At 34.6% G+C, this 22,004-nt stretch overlaps 1 protein-coding gene across 1 annotated transcript in view; it reads right to left on the bottom strand.

Moving 5' to 3' along the window:
* The window catches only part of LRP1B (LDL receptor related protein 1B), a 1,793,989-nt gene that overhangs the window by 697,559 nt on the left and 1,074,426 nt on the right, over positions 1–22,004 (bottom strand). Inside the window, exons 17-18 of the mRNA XM_033112843.1 lie at positions 19,548–19,673; positions 12,448–12,564 (exon numbers count right to left, since the gene is read on the bottom strand). Coding sequence (XP_032968734.1) covers positions 12,448–12,564; positions 19,548–19,673 — 243 coding nt within the window. The remainder of the gene's footprint in view (positions 1–12,447; positions 12,565–19,547; positions 19,674–22,004) is intronic.

Genomic DNA, 22,004 nt, shown 5'->3' with positions numbered 1-22,004 from the left:
GTGGTTACCAGAGGGTAAGGGGGGCGGGGGGTGGGAGATGAGGGTAAGGGGGATCAAATATATGGTGATGGAAGGAGAACTGACTCTGGGTGGTGAACACACAATAGGATTTATAGATGATGTAATACAGAATTGTACACCTGAAATCTATGTAATTTTACTAACAATTGTCACTCCAATAAATTAAAAAAAAAATTAGTACATTATTAATGAATGTAATTTTTATCAAATTTCTTATACCCATTGACTTTTAGTGCAAACAATTGTGCTTTGGATTCCTTGTTCCTAGTTCTGTGGTTGATGTCCATTCCCATTCTGATGTAAATATGTTTCATAAACATATATCACATACATCTACATATACACTATCTAGATTTTATATATATTACTCATGTGACCCTGGTTTACATACATAATATAGGTATATTTGCATGTGTGTGTGCATGTGTGTTTGTGCATGTGTGTGTGTGTATCCATATATATATATATATATATATATATATATATATATATATATATATATAAAATCAATGAGAAATCAATGCTACTGAAGTCTATGAAGAATACCTGTTGCCTCTTGACAGAAATTTAAAGTGATACATTTCTCTTAGCACCATAGGAGCAGTTAGAGTTATTATTGCTCAGTGGCTGGTGAGCCAGCAAATAAATTATTTTGTTAGTGCAGAGATCTAGATAGGATAGAAAAGCAAAGCAATCGGAGGGTTGCAGGGATGTAATAGAGAAAAGGGTAAGAAGTTAACTAGGAAGCAGGAACTAAATAACTGATATTAGGAGAGTGTTTCGCAAACCAGAATGCATATTAGAATTACCAGGACAGCTTTTAAAACTTCCTATACTTGAATCTCCATTATAATTCACTTGGTGGTACACACCTTAATGAAGTGCCCCAAGTGTACTGGCTTGAAATGTATGTATCAAAAGGATATGTCCAATACTAAACCCCAATACCTGTAGATGTGACCTTATTTAGAAATAGGGTCTTTGCACATGTACTTAAGTAAAGGATCTTGAGATGAGATCATCCTGGAATAAGGGTGGGCCCTAATTCCGGTGACTGCTGTCCTTATAAAATAACAAAGAGGGGATTTGACAGAGTCACAGGGAAGAGAGCCATGTGAAGGAGACAAGAGATTGGAGTTATGATTCCACAGGCAAGGAGCCCCAGGAGTAAACAGAAGCCAGAAGAAGCAAGCAAGGATTCTCCCAGAGAGCTTTCAGAGGAAGCCCTGCTGACACCTTGATTTTGGACTTTTAGCTTCCAGATAGGTGAGAGTAAAATTTCTGTTGTTTTAAGCCATCACATTTGTGGTAATTCGTTGCACCAGTCCTCACAAATTCTAATTTGTATGGAATGTTGAAATCACAGAGTAAAAATTTCCTGCTCTTGTTTTAGGGAAAGAACCACATAAGGTGCTTTTCCCAGAATACAGGTTCCTGGATTTTAAGATCTACTGAAAGGGAATCTTTTGGGAAAGGACAAAGAAGCCTGGGAATCGTTATTAGTAGGAGGCACCTCTGATGATTCCTACCCTCAGGCAAGAATGTGAGATAAATACTGAGTTAGGCCAAGGAACTAAAAGCTGTTTTAATAATTTCTGCCTATGGCTTTAAATATACCTAAATATACCTTACAGTGGAAAGTTAAAGATGTGCAGATAGAGCCTAATTAGTCAAGTATGTACAAAAGAGGGACTTACAACCAAAGACATATGCAAAAGTATGGCACATACTTATAAGAATAATATGAAGACAACTAAACAGTAGCCTGCATACAAAAATAATAAGAATGTTTAAATATAAAGGTATGGAACAAGATAGAACAGACTTGATCATATGCAATATAAAGCATAAATCTGCAGGACAGCGGGAAGAAAAGGAGCTTTTCAATTTCTTTGCTTTATATCATTTTAAGAAAAATAATTATTGTCAGATTGGAGAGTGAAGAACAAACTCGTTTGAGAGGAAATTAAAGCTCTAAATCCAAGAGAAAAATAGAGCACCTAATTGCTAAAAATGAGTTTATCTACATAGTGAGACAAGTTGTCGTACAAGTAATAAAACTTCAAACATTTTTTAATCTCAGAATATTGATGATTTTGGAATAAGTGGAAGATGAAAAAGATAAATGAGAACTGGAAATTGGTAAGTAATATTATCCTGATTTCAAACATGAGTGAAAATTTGGAAACAGTGAAGAGGTGAAGTTTAGTTCTACCTCTAACAATAATTCTAGAATGAACTTGTTAAAACATTATGTCAGTGAAATCATATGATTCTCTGCTTTTTCTGTCTGTCTTATTTCGCTTAGCATTACTCTCAAGATCCATCCATGTTGTCACAAATGTTCCTATATCATCTTTTCTTACTGCCGAGTCAGCATTTATAAAGTGACTAATAACTCATGAATAAAATAAAAATAAGTCATGCCAAACTGACTATACTTTTTTTTCTGATACAATGTTTAGGTAAGTATAGGTTGTGAAAATGCAAGGAGAAGAGTATTCCTGTATTTTAGCAACTTTTTTGAGAAGTATGATAAATGAACATGTCATTTATGCACGATCATAGTAAATTAAGGTGGACGAGTTGTTGGTTCAAGACTATATCCACCGTTCTAATTATTGGATCGGTTTTCCCCAGAAGGATGTTTTTAATTGCTCATCAAAACTTCATACCTTTTTTATTTTGTTTTTACCATTGATTTGGTTACAACCTTAAATGTTATGCTTATCAAATCTTTGAATTACACAGAACTGGGAGAAAGTATTAGTACTGTAAATGTAAAATTTCCAGGGGTTAAGAGTTTTAGGAAGATGGAGGCCAAAGTATGACAGTACGGAGTGAATAGGATCTCCCTCATTTACAGTATCTGAAACATGTGGATAAAGGACAATCAGAAGGCCATCAAAATAAAACTTAAAAGAACCTTGAGATATAAACATTGGAAGTACCCAAAAAGAATGATCTAGTCTATAAGAAAAATTAGGTATTTTAATTGACTGGACCTCAACATGTCAGTTACATATTAAGACTGCCATCTAAGACCTCCTTAAAAGAAGCCTGGAATCTTAATTACAAAGGTAACATGCTCACTACAATCTTTTGTAAACATACCACACATAAGATATTATATTTTGTTCAATTCTAGGCCATGAATTTTTTAAATTGTGGTAAAAACACATAACATTGATAATTGTAATGATTTAAAGTGTATAGTCAGTAGCATTAACTATATTCACATTGTTGTGCACAGATCTATAAAACTTTTTCACCCTGCTAACTGAAACTCTGTACTCATTGAACATCAACTCCCAGTTTTGGCCATTAATTTTACTAAGGTCACTGAAAATCCAAGTATATGCATAGTAGGACAATTGTCAGGGAGAGAACCTGAAAACATGGTCATGTAGGGGAAAGTGGAAGGAAGTTGTGTGATTAACCTATAAGGGAGAAGGGCTAGGAGGAGATGAGAGTTTTTGGCTGTCTAAAGAGCCATCCTGTGGGAAAGTTTACACATTCAGCCTGTGTAGTTTCAGAGCCCAAAATAGTATCAGCGAGTATAATCTTTAGGGAGACAGATGCTGGCTGTACACAGGAATAGTATCTAACAATGGATTACAGCTCAACAGTAAAACTAATGACACTGTGAAACAGCCAATGCTTTGTTACTGAAAATATTTAAACAATTATCTTTGAGACCAGTTTTAGAAGAATTCTTATATTGAATGAGTGTTTGCATTAGATAACCTCTACATTCAACTACCAAAGGCTGTGATTTGCAGGGACAGACAGCTAGGAGTGAATAGGCCTAAGTTCCAATGCTTGCCACATCTACTGACTCATTCTGCAACGGTGGGCTCACAGCTTTCAGTGCTTCAGCTTTCTTATTTATAATGTGAGGGTCTAAATGGATGATATTTCACTTATTCTTTCTAAATTTCCAAGCATTGAATTAGTGTGTGTGTGTGTGTGTGTGTGTGTGTACCCATGCATTGGTAGGTATGTGCCTACCTATTTTAACAGGAGATAAAAAGGGAGGAAGAGAGAGGGATAAGGTGAGAGAGACAGAGAGAGAGAGAGAGAAGGAGAGGAAAGAGAGAGAATGAATTCAGTGAATACATACATGAAATAGTATTGTATTGGCCCACTTAGATCCAATACTGAACAAGGAGCTGCTAAGTATTCCCACATTCTATAGAAAGAACCCAGTATTCAGAGCCCTTCCATATAGTAGAAGAATACTCCACAAATCAAAATCGGTGGATTCAAAAGAAGGAAAGACTTCATGAGAGTCACTCATGAAATTTTACTGGTACCTGAGAAAGGAGAAATAATCAGATGTTGCCCAGGAAGTAGACTGGCCATTTTATCCTGTATCTAGAGAAGAAGAAAGAATGGGAGCGTCATGTAGGTTAAGAAATGGGTCGTTGGAGAACAGTCTGCTCACAATATTTGGGAGGACAAAAAAAGATTAATGTAGCAAAAGATAGCAAAACTTTTTTCTTCTTTTTTTCTTTTTTTTTCACATATCAGCAATGCAACCAAAAGGGTAGCCTACCAAGAAAGGGGATTCTAGCAACTTAAGGCAATGAGATATAACACCTTTGGTGGGAATGATGTGGGATGGGGAATAAAAGAGATTTAGATCTAGATGTGAGGGGACTCTGAAGAAGGGAAAAGAAAAGAGAACAGTGAAGAAAACTTTCAGAGAACTGTAAGGAGGAGTGAGACCTCAGGCCTCTTTGATGATCTCACATTAAGAACTCTCAAGAAAGCTGCATTTCACCTGTGGCAGAGGAATGTGATATTCAGAGAAGGAGAGAACTGTACCACTAGGCCTACTTAAAAAGAGGTTACCTATTTTCTCCATCTGTCCCCTCTGCCTGAAGACTTCAGGCTAGAAGAGAGAGAAGTAGAGAGTGAAAAAAACCAGAATATATTCCCCTTTCACCCAAGTCCCTAGAACTTCAAGTTTAGCTGTCAACTGGAGGGGAGAAAGCTTTGATTAAGATATAATACTGGAGTTTCCAAATTGGTTCGATCAAATTATAGAAACTAACAGTTGCCAGAGTCATTGTGTCTGCCAAGATGTCATTAAGGGGGGGCAAAGCAGTTGAAAGCAGGTCTTGGCAATAATCATATTTCATGTCAATACTCCACTGGGTTAATGATCTTCATTAAATTTGTCACATACGTGCAGTTTTTTCTTACGAATGAAAAAAAAAACCATATTAAACAATCAGAAACTTTGTTATTCTAACAGTCTAGTTGAATATACCTTTAATACAACTAACACTGAGTTAAATGGAATTTTTTTTATAGCTCTTCTGTTTGTGTCTGATACTTTCAGTTATTTTTCTGATAGTCTTTGTTCTTTAATTATGTGAAGTAAAATTATAAGTAAGACTACAAGTGCTTGACACAGAATTCTACTATCTACATAGATTTAAAAAATAAATATCTATAAAATGGAGTAATATTAATTTTGCAAATTTCAATAGCTATGTATTTGTACCCCCATTTAATTGTATTTCAATCTTCTGTATTTGAATTTATACCTCCACTTAATTCTTTCAATCTTCTGGATTTGTATTTATACCCCCATTAATTGTCTTTCAAACCTCTGTCTTAGGTATTTTCTAAAATTAAACTCTTTGAACGAATCAAAAGTTATCAATTCATATTAAGGTTTATTTATTTAAAAAACAATAAATGTAAACTATGTTTAGATACCTGGAAGCGAGAAAAACACACAGATTGTTAAAATAAAATTTAAAATAAACAACTACACTGTTTTTGACTATAAATTATTCAAACAACAAAATGTGACTTTCTTTGAGTTTATATGCTTATATTTAATCATGAAATACCCTTATATGTAAGGCTGTAATTTGGAGATAGGCAGAAAATTTGTGTCTTGAATTAGTTTTGCATATATAAACATGTCATTAAGTGTATGTAAGATAAAATCAAATAAAAATGATGGTTCCTAAGGTGTGAACCCCAGGAAGAGTAGTTTGAGGATCAGTATGAACGGGGAATTTGTTAGAAATGTAATATTTGGGCCCCACCCAAGGACTTCTGAAGCAGAGACTCTACAATGAGACCCAGAGTTCTGGTTTTAACAAGTTCTCTGGGAAATTCTGAGGCATGCTCAAGTTTGAGTACAGCTGCCTTAAGTTGACAATTCTCAGACTTGAGTGCACATTCATACCACATGGAAAATGCTAAAAATACTGATTATTGGGTCTCTCCCCAGTGATTCTTAGTTCGTCTGTTAATTAGTGGGGGGTGGGGTGGGGGTAATGGGCAGGTGATTTTAAAGCTCTTCAGGTCATTCTTTTACTGACAGTTAAAGTTGAGAACCAAGACTTAGTTATATCCTTGAAATGATCATTTAGTTCCTTGACACACAGTCCAATTCTAACAGGCTTCACAATTTTAACCTATCCTCCCTTATTTGCAGCATTAATTTAGTTTCTCCTTCTACACATGAAGACTACTGAAAAAGTATTAAAAGGCTGTTTAAAGATTAAGACAGAAACCTCCAGAGCCTTCCTAATTATTTAAGTGTTTGCCCACATATAATCTCAACCTAAAATGTGCAATCAACTTGTTGTGAGGGAAAACACAAGTAAAATCAGTTTGGTTTGTAAGTAGGTGCTTGAATTTCACTGAAAATTCACTCCTCAGTTGCAGTACCTTTGGTTCCTAATTACTCCCAGCAGCATTTCTCATATATTTAATTTTAAATTTTAATATTATTTTCAGTGTAAAACAGTAGTTATTAAACAAACAGAGATTGTTCACGGAACTGAAGTGTAAAACAAAACAGTGATTACAGAGTCTTCTGGTAATATTAAACCTATGGGAACTTGATCAATTCTAATGGGAAAAATGAAATAGGATCAGTCCAAATTTTATAAGGACGCTTAGTAAAAGAGGGAATTAGTTGAACATATATTTATGCCTAGATTATTGCCAAGTAGGGTGACTGCTTTTTTAAAAAGATATAGTGAGTTAAATAATTGACAATATTTTTTGTCATTTTGTATTTTAGTGCAGGATAGATTTTATGTGAAAAACCTATGCAGTTCTTACAACTCGAAAAGTGCGACTGTGCCTGCTAGAACCTCACTGTAAGCGTCTCTACTGACATAAACTTTTATTTAAAATGACAACGTGAAAGGTAAATGGATGTTGTTATAGAAGAACATGTTTAGTGAGAAACATGTGCCTTAATTTGTAAAGGGGAACAATATGACACCCTCCTGCGTAGTTTACTGACACTCTACATATAACTTTTTTTGTTTTTTTTCCTAACGCTACTCTCCTACTTATGGACACAGGGTTTGTTCCGTCCTACCCCCCACCCCCCAAACCTGCCCAATCCCCAGCACCCTTTCTAGAATCATTTTATCCTCATGACGTTAAGAGAATCCATCATTATATACTTGCGGACATTTCCAGTTCTGACAGGGGCTCCCCTGAGCAACTCAATTCTACAACACCCTGTTCTTCCCGTTATCTGCACTTTGGCTCATGTTCTAGAAGACAGCCAAGGCAGGGGTCTCCTCTGGCCCGTCCTGGACTACCCTGCTATTTCTCAACCACCCCTTGCATTGATTCTGCTGCCTTCCCTAGACCCCCAGCAGTACCCGCAGTCTTTCTGGAAGGAGTTTTAGGATGCTGTGAAGGCAACCAGTCCTGCAATAAGTGAAGATCAGTATTCAGCTCGCCTTCAACCATTAATTTTTGTATCTACTTATCCAATTATTTGAGAACAATGTTCTCATCCAGAGTCTGTACTGTTGATTTGCTGTGACAAAATGGTAGGGACAGAGAAGGTATCTGTGTAGCTCTGAAATGTCAATTCCTGGTAACGCTGCTACTCCCTGGGGCTTCATTTTTGACATGTGAAGATCGCAGGCCCTTACTTTCCACTGGAGACCAAGGGAAAATAAAGGTGGGTGAGGACACCTCAGCCTAGACTCTGAGGTTTAGTTTTCCTGCTGCTCCTAGAGATGCTTGCTGTGAAGCCAGAGAGAGGTTTAGAGATGCTGCTTTTATTGCCCCCATTTGTCCTAAGGGCCCTGACTCCATGTGACTGTCATTTGTTTCATCTTCAGGGCTTTTTAGGTCTCTCTACACAGAGAAGTACACTTTATAAAATGTCAGAACCAAACTATCTGATAACTAAATTTTACAAGGTGTTAATATCCAGTGGTGTATCGAAGGTGTCTTATATAAGCTCGCAAAAGTCAACTTTTAAATTTTCAAAGATTCTGTGAGTCAGTTGTTAAGTATACAGCCATTATTAAAAATAAATCAATATATTATAGAAATTTACAATGAAATGAATAATGCTGAAAACAAGGGGAATATACCCTTGGGATTCATAATTACCTAATTATTTTGCTCTTGAACCTATTTACATCTGCTGTATCTGCACTGTGGAAATACGGTTCACTGCTATGCACACCTTTTTCCAACTCCACAATCGATAGTTTTGTTGGCAACTTGATATTGGCCATGATGGTAATATTTACATTACAAAAATAAGCAAACATTAGATCAGCGCTCCCCTCCACCTGGAGATGTTAAAGGATTTACCAACACACCAATAAATAAAACTCATTATAGGTATACGTACATTTAATAAGATATTCATAGATATGTATAATGGCATTATCTGACCCTATATATGGCTGCCAAAGAAAGTCAACCTGAAACAGCTGAGTTTTAGTTTCAAGCCTACCTGGATTCATAGACTGATCCTGCTATTTATTTGTCTTTGATCTCAAGCCAGTTGTCAAATGACTCTGAGTTTTGATTCCCTTATCCTTAAAATATGGATAGTAATCTATTTCTCATAGATTTGTTGTAAAGATTCAATAAGGAAATATGTGCCTGGACTCTCTCCAGCACCTCTTTTCCTCATCTCATGAAAGTGATGTCAATTTGCTGATGTGATTATTTTGATGATTATTGAAATGTTAAGCTTTTTACCCTTCCTTTGATACAAAAATATTATCATTTTCTTTTAATAAGAAAAGGAAATTGCTTTAGTTTTTAAAGGTTTTTATTAAACTATAGCTAACATACAATATTACATTAGTTGCAGGTATGCATCACAGTTATTCAAGATTTTTATATATAAGGAAGTGATCACTAATATAAATCAAGCAACCATCTAATACCATACTATGGTACCGTGTTTCCCCGAAAATAAGACTTGGCTGGACCATCAGCTCTACTGTGTCTTTTGAAGCAAAAATTAATATAAGACCCAGTCTTATTTTAATATAAGACCCAGTCTTATATATAATATAATATAATATAATATAATATAATATAATATAATATAATATAATACTGTGTCTTATATTAATTTTTGCTCCAAAAGATGTATTAGAGCTGATGGTTCAGCTAGGTCTTATTTTTGGGGAAACATGGTATCACGATATTATTTATATTCCCCATGCTGTACATTACATCTCCATAACTTATTTGTTTTATACCTGGAGATTTGAAACTCTCATTCTCCTACACCTTCCCCCTTTTTAATTTTTAATTGCAGTTGACATTCACTATTATTTTATATTGATTTTTGGAGTACAGCACATGGTTAGACATTTATATAATTTAAGAAGTGATCCCCCTGACTAGTCTAGTACCCAGTTGGCACTATAGTTATTACCATGTCATTTACTATATGCCCTATGCGATAATTTACATCTCCACGACTACCAATTTGTAAGTATCAATTTGTACATCTTAATCCTTTCATCCTTTTGACCCTTCCCCCAACTACTATCCAATCGATCATCCTGAAAACCTGCCCTTTGGGTGTGTCATCTGAAGAGGCAGTTGTGATTTTCTGACTCAGTCTCAAACTGAACACTGGGTATATCAGCCCAGGTGCCTCCTGTGAGAGGCCCCACCACAGGCCAAATTCAGCAGCACCCAATGCCCTTCCCAGGGCCACCTGACATGATCCCAAAAGCAGTCAACAGATGTCTATCACCCACACTGGATTGGAGGTGTCTCAAGAGGTCAAGCTAGGAACTGAGGCCAGCTGCCATTAGTGCTGGGCTTACAGCTATTCAGAAAGATGTATGAAACACACTGATGCCAGATGCTACTTGTTTAGGTTTTGTGAATGTTTATGAGATTTTAGGAAAGTCCATATCATGAGCCAAAACAGGCCATTTGTACGGAAAAACAAACACTGGAAGTAGCTTGGATGTTCCTGAAAGTTGGGTGGAGTTGGGTCTCAGTGAACCATCAGGGTAGGGTAAATGGACGATATTAGCCAGGTTGATGGAGACTCCCTATATCCACTCACCCAGAGGGTGTTGGGCTCACCAAGGAAAAAATAAAAATGGATTCTGCCAGCCCTTTTGTCTGGGAGAAAGCTGCTTCTCCAGCCCTAGCCCTGAAGTTAGATAAGTCATTTCCTCTCCATATGTCCCTGGCACCTTTCCAGCTGCTGCCCCAGCACTAGAGCTCAGAGAGAGTGAGTCTGTCAATGAGTAAGCCCATGTGCAGGCCCTTTAAGAGGAGCACCTGAGAGCATAGCCACTCTCCATCTCACTCTCCCAGAATCTTTTCTAATTTTCCCAGCCAGAATTTCTGGAAACTTCTCTCCCCAGCACTGGAACTGTGGGCTGGTTAGGGACTGGGGCCCCTCACTCCTCAGGAGGAAACATTTGCAACTGAGATATCCCTTCCTATTTTTAATGGTCATATGCAGGTGTGGGATCAGCCTGTTTCATGTCTCTTCTCCTATCAGTCTGAATATGCCTTTTTCTGTATGCCCTTAGTTGCAGGACTTCTGTTCAGCTATGCTTCAGGCAATGACATATTTTACTGTGGTAATTTTGATGTGATCATGAGTGGAAGCAAGCACAGTGTTTACGTACACTGCCATCTTGACTAGAAAACTCAAATAAATTATCACTAAAATAAAGAAAAAGGTCTTAGTCTAGACTTATTACTAAAAATAAGACAGATCAAAGACCTAACCAAAGTTCTCTAATGATCTCATTATTTTCCCTACTCTATATAGTTTTCATAGTATTTCTTATCTAAATTGGGGCTCTGATTCCAGGGCTTTCCTATATTTAATATTTTGAGCATGCTCATCACCTTGCTGGTATACTCTGGATGGAGATGCTAAGAACAGAAAAGAAATAAAGCTTTCCTAAGAAAATAGAGCCACCTAGAAGCAGACCCAGTAGATTTTTGAACCGTATTATTAGTTTGGACATTTGAAAGAAGAGAATATATATTGTTCAACCTCCTTTACTGGCCAGGCTTTGGAAAATCTACATGTAAAATGTACAATTAGTTGTTACTGTGTGATTCTCTAATGTTTTCTTCTCCAACACTGCTATTGCCTAATTTAAAATGTCAAATTTTACTACTTGACATTACAAAATCAAATGTCTACAGAGACTTAATAGTCAAATGTAAGATAAATTTTAAATGAAAGATATAGGTAAACAGATTATGCATCCCCTAAATAAAGACACTTAAATTGCGGGGTGAAAAAAAAATCTTATTTTCCAACTGTTAGAAGTACTATAACATGGGATTAAATTATTTAAGTTATATAATCAATTGTGTTATATTTTTAACAGATATCCTAAGCATGTGGAATATGTTTCACCATAGTAATTTTAAAAATCTTCAGCCATGCCTGAGATAAAGCACATGTCATAGAAAACCTGGCTCATTCCCTTACTGTGTTTCACTATACATTATTGAGACAAATGATAATAAAATATACTGACATAGGTAAAAATGAGAGTAATTAAAGCTGTGACTTCATATAACAATACATCTTCATTGTTTTCAAAGTAGGAGGATCTGTGAAAAGTGACTAGGAATTTTATCATTAATAAAATTTCTTAATCTAGTAACAATTTGTTCTTTAGAATTATATATGTATAGAAATAAAGCATAGTTTACCAACTATATAACCTCAGCCTATATTGTTTATTGTTCCAAGAATATAACATATGCATGGCAACAAGAAATGTATCCTCACTTACTCCAAATGTCACTCAATGAAATATTCTGTTTGAAAAATTTAATCATATGGACGTAAGATTAATCAGGGACATCTGAGAATGAATGTCTTGTTAGCCTTATAATAAACCACTTCCTACAAAAATCTGCTATATTTGGATCCATTTATTTTAGCTGAGGATATGGTACTGCTTCAGGAATGGGATATATTCTGAAGTTATCGTGAAAAGACACACTTAGGACCAAAAGGCAGTAATAAAAAGTAACAGATATTCTGCTTTGTTGACTTATATTTATAAGGAAATGAATAGCCTTTTAAGAGAGAATACAGTGATAGAATCTCCTATCTGACACAATCTCTACTAACATCATGGTTCACTCACAACTTACCACATGATGCCATTTCATCTGTCTGGTCACCACAGTCGTCCTCCCTGTCACACAGCCATGCTCTGGGAATGCAGCGCCCATTTCCACAAGAAAACTGGTCCACTTGGCATGTTCTAGCTATAATGTTCAGTCAATGTACAAAGAATAAATTTAGAGGCCTTTTAAAAAACTTTAAAGATAAAATAAAGCATGCCATAACTCTTTTACACATAAGATATTATATTGCTCTATCAGATACAGTATTTAAAAAGCAAATTTTTATTTAATTTTTAACAATGCCAGCTTGCTTGTCTCCTCTAAAGTTGACATGTTTTGCCCTTTAATTAAAGTGACTGCTAAGTGGCAAGATATTCAGTAATACTCACACACTTCGATAAATGAAGCTATGGATTCTTTATTTATTTTTTTATTTTTTTTTGCCTGGCACATGCTTATGAATATATGGTTGAACTAAAGTTAATCTAGCTTTTAATTTAAAATAAATGTGCGTAGTTATTTCCAATAAACCAATAAAACCTTTGCTGTAACATAGGAGAAAGGGTTTGGAGACTATGTCAGTGTATCTAGTTTCTAATCATGGAGTCATAATTATCCTTTTCCTTCCAACATTTTAAATGTATTTATTTCTTAATATCTAAATAGGCCAATGTGCTGAGCAAGAATGCAGAAAATATTTTCTAAGATATTTTCTACATTAACTCTAAGGTGGATGTTTTAACTCACTTTTCAGTACAGTTATCTAAAAATGTATAACTTTTTAATCAAGGTATATTAATGAATTCTGCTTCGGGCTCTTTTAATAGTTTCAGTGAACACTCGCATAGAATCTTGCTTTTTATGTTAGCCAAAGGCAGTGATTTAAAACTATTCCATAAAGAGGTTATGTTCTACAAAGATTTTTACTACCTTTTTCTATAACAATCAGTTCAACTGTTGAAGGCATGGAAGTCTAGATAGCTTCTCTAACTCTTTTCCCATTCCGTACATTGATACATAGCTATTTTTAAATGCTTGATTTTCTTTCGTTTTTTTCTTTTGTCCCTCTGATCTACAAATCTCCCTTCATGAGTATTAGTATCATACCTATTCTTTCTTTTCATTGGACCAGAGAAAGGAGATGGAAATATTAGGAAGGGTTTACGTAAATATATTAATGGTTGGGTTAGATGAAGGTTGGACAGATGAGGAACAATTAGGGTATGGGCTCTGTGGCTATGATAATATAATATTATTTAGATGATACACTGCCTCTTGTTTCCTGGGCTTGATGATCACAAGGATGTGCTTCCGTTTCACCAAAATACCTATGAACTTGGGTACTATTACTGGTATAAAGCAGTGGTTGAGAGCCAAGTAATAAAACACACTAAAATGTGTTTCCATAATTCAGGGTTTCAGAGGTCATTTAAAATAATTTCTTTAAAGTTATATAACTAGTTATTCCCTTTTAAGCAAAATGCACTTGCAGTATAAAGATGCATAGCCATTATTAGTGAATACTTAAAAGATTACTCAAGAAAATCAAATAAAAATTTACTGGCTTATTTGATATATTGGAATTGGATACATTTCTATTCTCAGTGTCTGTAATTAGAAATACCAGGAAAATTATTACACTACATGTTTTGCTTTGCTTATGTGGGTAAGGATCCTGAATCAAAATATTTTATGTAATATCAGATTCTTCCCTTTTTACATATTGTTTTCAATTAACAGATTTTAAGTATCCCAGCATTTTAAGTATGCTTCTGAAGTTTTCAATGGTAATATTTCAAGTAGGATTAAATATTTCCATGTTGTCTCATTTGGCTAGTTATACACATTTTTTTCTGTTAAATTATTCTACCATTTAAACTAAATCAACAAAGTCCCTAGCTGATTCTAGTAAAATTATGGTTGCTTGAAGAAAATGAATATGCTATTTGTATTAGCCTCGAGAAGAATGAAGATGTTGGCATTTGTTTACTTGGTAGTAAGGGGAGGGCATAGAGGTATGAAGAAGATTAATTAATTTTTCTTACACGTCTCTGTGTTGTTTCACTGGTTGTAGTAAATACTTTGTAACTTTTAAGTCGTGAGAGAAATTTAGTGAGAGTTTTCTATTCACTTCTTCCTCTCTCCCTTCTTCTCTCCTTCCTTCTCTTGTGTCCATCCCCCTCCCTCCCTCGCTTCCTTCTTACCTTGCTTCCTGTCTCCCTCCTTCCCTCTTTACTATTTGCTCTCTCCACTTTTCATTCTTCACCTCTCCTTTCTTCCCTAATTTCCTACCTATTCCATTTTATCAGTCTTTCTTCATTTCTTGCTTCAAAGAACATAATATCTCATATTTTCATCCCTATTAAATCTAACTGATGCATAGTAAGAATATATTAATCTTTCTAATACAGTATTATTTTATTTGATGTTCTTATGCCATTGTATTCTCACATAGTCATTCAGGTTTAATTATAGCAAAGTTTTCTCAACTGTTTTCTTTCATTAGGAAAACTACGGTGATTAGAACGGACAATGAGAAAGAACTCCTAAAAGCCTACCTCACATTGTGATGATGTGAGAATTTGTGAGTCACCTCATTAACTCTGAAGACTGAAGAAATGTTAGAACCTATTACTCCAGAGTATTTACTGGCTTATCACTGAGGGATAGTATGCCCTGAAAATACAAATCCATTGTCTGTTTTAATCTCGGAGAAAATCATCGCCTTAGTTTACCAGGAAAATTTAACTGATTTCAAATGAGAAATATGCTCCTTTCCATAAGTACTGTCTCTCTATATGATATAACCACGTTGACTAAATTATCACTTTCTAATCACCGGATTCATATCAAGAAGACACAACCTTCACTTTTTCAGTTCTTGTTCCCATCAGATCTAAGTTAGTTGGAGGTGAGATTAGCAGAGCTGCCCCAGAGGACTTTATTTTTGTAACAAATGCTGTTCTAATGAAGAGGAAACATACACCTCCTCAGTGGAAGTGTTTATCTAGCAGTAAATTAGTAATTCACTGTCTCAATGTGAATTTTTTCTGCCTATTACTAATTATGCCTCTCTTGTAGCCACATAGCAGTGAGAAATCCCACATTGCACAGGAACAATGAGGAGGAGGAGAGAGCGTGACACATTAGTCCTAAACTTTACCTTCGCTGTATTTTAATCAGAGCATTCTATTTAAACAAAACCTATGCTATGTCAAAATGCATTCTTTATCTTGTAAAAAAAGTATGATTTTTTTGTGTGTGTCTGTGTGTAATACATCATGTTTTATTAATGCAACTGTATCTGTGCAGTTTTAATTTAGTCAAGATTTGTGCAGAAAGTGAGAAGAACAGATATTATGTAATCTAACCAGAGTTCTGTGCTGTGGGAAAATGCTGGTCTGAAATTGCCCAAGCTTGAATCCAAGAATTGCCATGATTATTACGAGGAAAACAGAATGTCAAATCTAACTACTTCTCATCTTTGGCCTCTGGATCTCCGTCATAAGTAGACCAAAAATGTTTTTTGTGTGTGAGGGGGGAACGACTAATAAGCCCCTGACTGTCAGCTCTTTTCTGCCCCCTGTGGTCATGCTGCTTCCTCTTGCAGGCACGTTCTCCAACCCTCTTTCCGTTTTTCACTTCACTACTCTCTACAATCCACGATGATAGATCTTTTTTTTTCCTAGTCAAAAATTTTTATCATTTAGAAAAGTACAGAGGATAATATCATTAACACCTGTTTGCCTGTCATCACATAGCTATATCAAATCCTATTATATTTTTCTATATTTGATACCGATTTTTGTTGTCTGTTGTTTACTTAAAAAAAAAAAAAAGATATTACAGTTACATTTGAAGTCCCCTATGTAATCTTTTCTAATCATATTTCCCTCTTTCTCCTTCTAGAGGTAATGACTGTGCTTAATTTTATCTTTTCTGTTTTTATCTCCAGACATACTTTAAAACCTCTTTTTATACATTTATAAATCAATACTACATAGAATTGTTTTGTATATTTTAATATAAATAGTACTAAAGTGTTTATATTCTGAAACTTGGTGTTTTGTTGTTGTTGTTTAACACTGTTTTTGAAATTTATTCCTGTTGCTATTTGAGTTCTAGGTTATTCATTTTAATTATGAATAGCATTTCATTATGTGAATACGACACAATAAATCTATCCATTCTCCTGTTAATGGTATTTGAGTTGTTTCTGTATTTTCACTATTACCAGCATTAGGGCAATGGGATTATTCTCAATGCCTCTGTGTGTATTGGTATTAGACTATAAACCTAAAAATGGAATTACAGGTTTAAAGGCATACACACCTTCAAATTTACGGGATTTGGCTAAACTCCTTTCCAATCCAGAAAAATCAAATTAGACATTCGCTAAGAGTGTATGACAATTTCTTTTTTGCCACAAACTTACCAATGCTTGTTTTTATCAGATTATTTTTCATAATTAAATGACTTGAACTGTTATTTAGACATTATTCTTAGCTTGGATATCACCTCCTTTAGGAAAACTTCCAAGATTGCTAAAAACTAAATTAATTGCTCTTCCCATGTGCTCGCATGTGACTCAATTTACTACTTTGAATACTGCATTAGAATGGCCTGTTTACATGTCTTTCTCCCAATCTTCACTCTTTAGCTTCTTAAGGAAAAATATTGTGTATTTTTTCCTCTTCCTATCTTCAGTGCCATGATAAATATTTATTGAATTAGTAGATTCATGAAGGAGAAATCCCAAAGGAAAAAAATAGGAAATTAGTTTCTTTGTAGGAAAGGATTTTCTTTTAAAGTAGTAGCAATGTTAAAGGCTACAGGACAGTGGATTCAATTACAAAACAATCCCCCTATGGGAAATCTTTTACCTAGAATACACAACCCTATATAAACCAATATCTAAAAATGTATATAAATGATTCAACCAGGAAAATTATCTAATAAATGTACTACATTTTTACAGTATGATGAACAATGTGACCTCTTTCTTTTTCCCTTTCTGGCTTTCTTTCTTTCCTTGTTTCTTTCTTTCTTCTTTCCTTTTTTCTTTTAATTTTGGTAAAACAAACTGCAAATACAGGAAAGCATACTTAGTTTTCAAAGCTAAAATGTATATTTAATTTTCTCTTTTTTAAAAATCCAATTTCTTAAAGTGTATGGTGATCTTAATAGCTATCATAAATACTGTTAAGAAGACCTAGTGCTGAGTGACTTCGGTTGGCATCACAGAAAGTGGCACTTGGGTGTTAGAAAGTTGTGTGGACTTTAGGCCTGGAAAGTCTTAGAAATCTTACTAATTAGGATTGATGTTTTTATTTGCTATTATAAGTATCGTTCCCATTTATACTACTATAAGTGGCTAGTCAAACCCAAATTCTCCTTTAAAAATAATATAGAAACAAGTAAATTTTAAAAATCTAATGGAAATAAAGAAGACATAGTTTTATTGAGTCAGCAATGCCTTTTACTTTAAGGTGAAAGCAGATCTATCTTAGGATGGAATGAAGCCTAGCCTGTGAATTGAATTTCAACCTCAAAAGAATAATAATCGCACTAGCTTAGAAAGATGCTTCATTATAAATTATGGTCATATTGTAAAGGCAACCTGGGCAAAGTTAAATTTACCATACTTAAAATTCTAATTTATCCTCAGGATAATAAATTTGATAAAAAGAGCGATGGCTTTGAAGACAGAACTCACGGATTGATTTTCCCCTAAATTCTTACCAAAGATGGGATTTAAGGCAAGTCCCTTGTCTCATGCCTTAATCTATGAAATAAATGGAATTGAAGGCAGGGTCCCAATACCACATTGTCTACGGAGGTCCTTTTCTATTAGAACGTATTTTGTAAAACCACCTTATAAGATACATAAAATATTGAAAATAACCATCTACTCTAAAATATTTAACCACGCTTTAATAAAGGGGTAGGAGAATAACTAGTCCATGGATCCTCAGCAAACATGTCACTGTGAAAAAATTGAAGATACGATGGAGGTTAGGATTATGGAATGGTACTGGTTTTGTTCTCATCTTTGCTATTTAGTACACGGTGAAAAGCTCTTTGGAAACAATATCAAAGAATATGAATATAGTGATTTCATATTCTTATAGAACTGAAAGAAATATACAAGGAAATTCAGTGTGGAGAGGTACAAATCTTTCAAAACAAACAAACAAACAAACAAATAAATAAAGGCCAAACCAAGAGGGCAAACCAGGCTTTTAACCTCTGGGTCTTTTTTTTCCATGCTTTCTCTGCAGTTTTCATTAACGTATTATAATAATTACTTAGTAGTGCTTATTTTGGCAAAGAGAGAATGTGAAGTGGTTGATATGTTTTGATGTTACTGTGTATGATTGGAAAAAAAAACATTTTTTTACTGATCATATCAATATGAGCCATCAAATATACTACTTTTTCATCGTTTAAAGAGAAACCCTAGGCTGCTGCTAGTCAGTATAATTTTTCAACACTTATCTGACTAATAATGACCTTTTTGGCATTCTGTTGTAATTTGTACCACAAGCTGTATATTCCTATTCAATAATAATTTGGTTAGGATTTCAAAGATTTATTAACATGGGATACATTATACAGAAATATAGTCTTAGTGGTGTTGGGACTTCAAGGGGAAAAAACAAAAAGAAAAAACCTTACCCCACATAAATAATGTGCCAAGAACAGAAAACTATTCACAGTTATTCTATAGCCGATTAAATAAAATACATAAATTATTTTTTCAAGTTTAAAGAAACAACATCCTCTTTGTGAAATGGCCTACATCACAGCATGCTAATAAACCTCAACCTCCACTGCCAAGTAAGGATTAGCAGGGACAAGTCTTGTCAAAGTAGCCTAGCCTATCACTAGTCAACGCACATGGATAAAGTGCCAAATTACTTTGAAAAACAGAATCATGCCCAGTGATTAAGTGAAAGACAATCTGTATTCTCGCCTTTGTGGAACTAAAATTGGAGTTCATTTACTACTCCAATATTATCACCAGCACTAGAAAAATTCAGTTTAGTTCAAAGCGTTGACCTGCAATTTTATAGAGACTGACTTTGGAAGAGATTTATGTATATATCCAAGCAAACCTTCACCTGCACAAGTTTGATTGGATTCATCTTCATTGCTCCCGCAATCATTAGCTCCATCACAAAGCCATCTCTTGGGGATGCAGCGATTATTCTTGCATTTAAATTGATCTTCAGGACAGCTATGATTGACTGGGGTAGGGGGTGAAGGGAGAGGAGAAGAAAATTTAATGATATAAAATTGGATACAATTATAATTATTTTAAGTTATAGTTACAGGAAAGTTACAGTAGTCATATTATAGTACAGCAAATGTCATAGCTTCTGTCCTTCATTGTCTTATATTTTATCAAAAATATTAATATTTGAGGCTCTGTTAAGATGTAATACTTTCATAGAAGATACCAAGTAATTAAATCTCATATAAAAGGAATTATATCCATTTTTCATGTCTTCACTAGCACCAACTACATCAAAGACTTTGTTTTCCCATCCTTTAACAAAATGGGTAACTCAATTTCAGAATTTCCACTAAAAACGTTTAAAATTCACCTCACATTTTAATGTGAAAAACAAAAAAAACTATGCATCAAATAATATAATTATACATATCAAAAATAATCTTTTAGAACCACACATCCACTCAGGTACTTTTTGAAATATTAAATAAGACTAATTTTGCAATGCTTTGCCCAATGTTTCTTGGAACTGGAAGTAAAATACAGAAAATAAAAATGCATCACTTATGACCTGGAATTAATGCTAACTATGAGATCCTACAAAATTTTAATAGCAAAAATGATCACTATGAGTTTTCTCTCTTAGTACAAACAAACATGCAACCAAAAAGTATATTGAGGAGAGACCAATCCTCACACAGGAAGCTGTGCATAGTTAAGGATTAAACCTCCAATACCTAAGCACACAGGAGGCCATCTTAAAGTTAACCTTCTGTGATTATTTTTCCTGCCTTCTGGAGACTAAATCCCAAACTGAATCGGCATGTTCTTCAGTATTTGTTTCACACCTTCAACATTTTTTGAAGTAGTTTTCTTTGTGCCCAGCAGTTGCATTTCTATGTGATAAAAATAAATGTCGGTGGTGGTTTTACTTAGAATTTGAAAATAGCCATTTTGTCATGCTGTTACATAGCAAATGTATGCCTTCTTAGTCAGTTTCTGTAAAACACTACTTCTTTATAGTAGGTTTGGTGTTGAACTTGTTTTATCACTTTTTAGAAAGTTTTTATCTGTGTACAGTAATAAAAGAAACATGGAAACGCTTTATATTTTTTGGCATTTGAGCATGATTAACATGCTCTACTCACTTCAGGGACTTTAGCAAGAATAGCTGCTCATGAGAATAAAAGTCATCCAACATATTAGAAGGTCAACATTTTAAAGTACCAAGATTATGTGCAAGCACGTCACTGAAGCTCGATCAAGGACCTTTGCAATTTTCAGCAGTGATGTAAATCAGAGTTCAAAAAGAAGGCGCAAATGTAATCCATAGTTTTGTAATTTGGAGTTGAGAAGTTAAAGGATAAAAAATAGAATGATACTAGAATTCAAGGTCAAAGCTCATGAGTACTTAAAATCTAAAATAATACTCTGAAATGGATTATATAGTTATGGAATATTAACCATGGGACCCCAGAAATAATAATGCTGCTCAGAATCACTGCAATGTTTAGAGAAGACACCACACTGCTGAAACGTGGCCAGAGATGTTTAGTTTTATATTGCTCCTAATATTTAGGTATTTATTCATCCAGGTGTTACTTTCTGTGCTAGACTCTGAGACAAGAAAGATGTTACAACATCATGTCTCCTCATGAAGATAGTAATGTACTAGATGCACCAAATAAGTAAGCATATAATTGCACTATGGTTTGGTAAACCGTAGGAAAGAAATACACAGGAGATGCTTAACTCCAACTGAGCTGTATTGAGAGGGAGATATTTTTTAGAGTTCAAAAAAATCTTCCCTATGGAGGTAATGGAAAACTATGGTGAATTTTATACACTGGAAACATAGTGCAATGTCATAAAGGAGAGAGAGAGAATGACAATTTTTAGAGATCTATTTGTAGTTCAACTTGCTAAAGACAAAGGGGCTAACAGGATGCGTGGTAGATATTTAAGGCTAAAAATGTAAAGATGAGATATAACAAAGTGCGTTCTATGTGAGACAATTAATTTTAGAATTACTTTTGTTGATTATGAAGTTATTAAAATAACAAGATTCAATTTCAGTATGTAAATACTTCTCTGGAAGCAGTGTGGAAAGTGGGCTTTAGTTAAGGGAGAAATGGTGGTAGGAATAAGAGCAGGGCACTTCCTGAGTTAATCTAAAATGGGAGTCTAATATAGCCAGTGAAGATTGAGAGGAGTTAAAGACGAAAACTCAATTATTTGGAGGTAAAAGAGATAGGATTTATTGATAGAATTGAATATGAACTAGGAGTGAATTAGAAGACTCCAGGAAAAGCCCATTGTGGAGGCCTGGGTGATGGTATGAAAA

The sequence above is a fragment of the Rhinolophus ferrumequinum genome, chromosome 8 (assembly GCF_004115265.2).
Source record: "Rhinolophus ferrumequinum isolate MPI-CBG mRhiFer1 chromosome 8, mRhiFer1_v1.p, whole genome shotgun sequence".
NCBI lineage: Eukaryota > Metazoa > Chordata > Mammalia > Chiroptera > Rhinolophidae > Rhinolophus > Rhinolophus ferrumequinum.
Note: the sequence above shows the minus strand (reverse complement) of the source record. Positions and strands in the feature narration are given on the sequence as shown.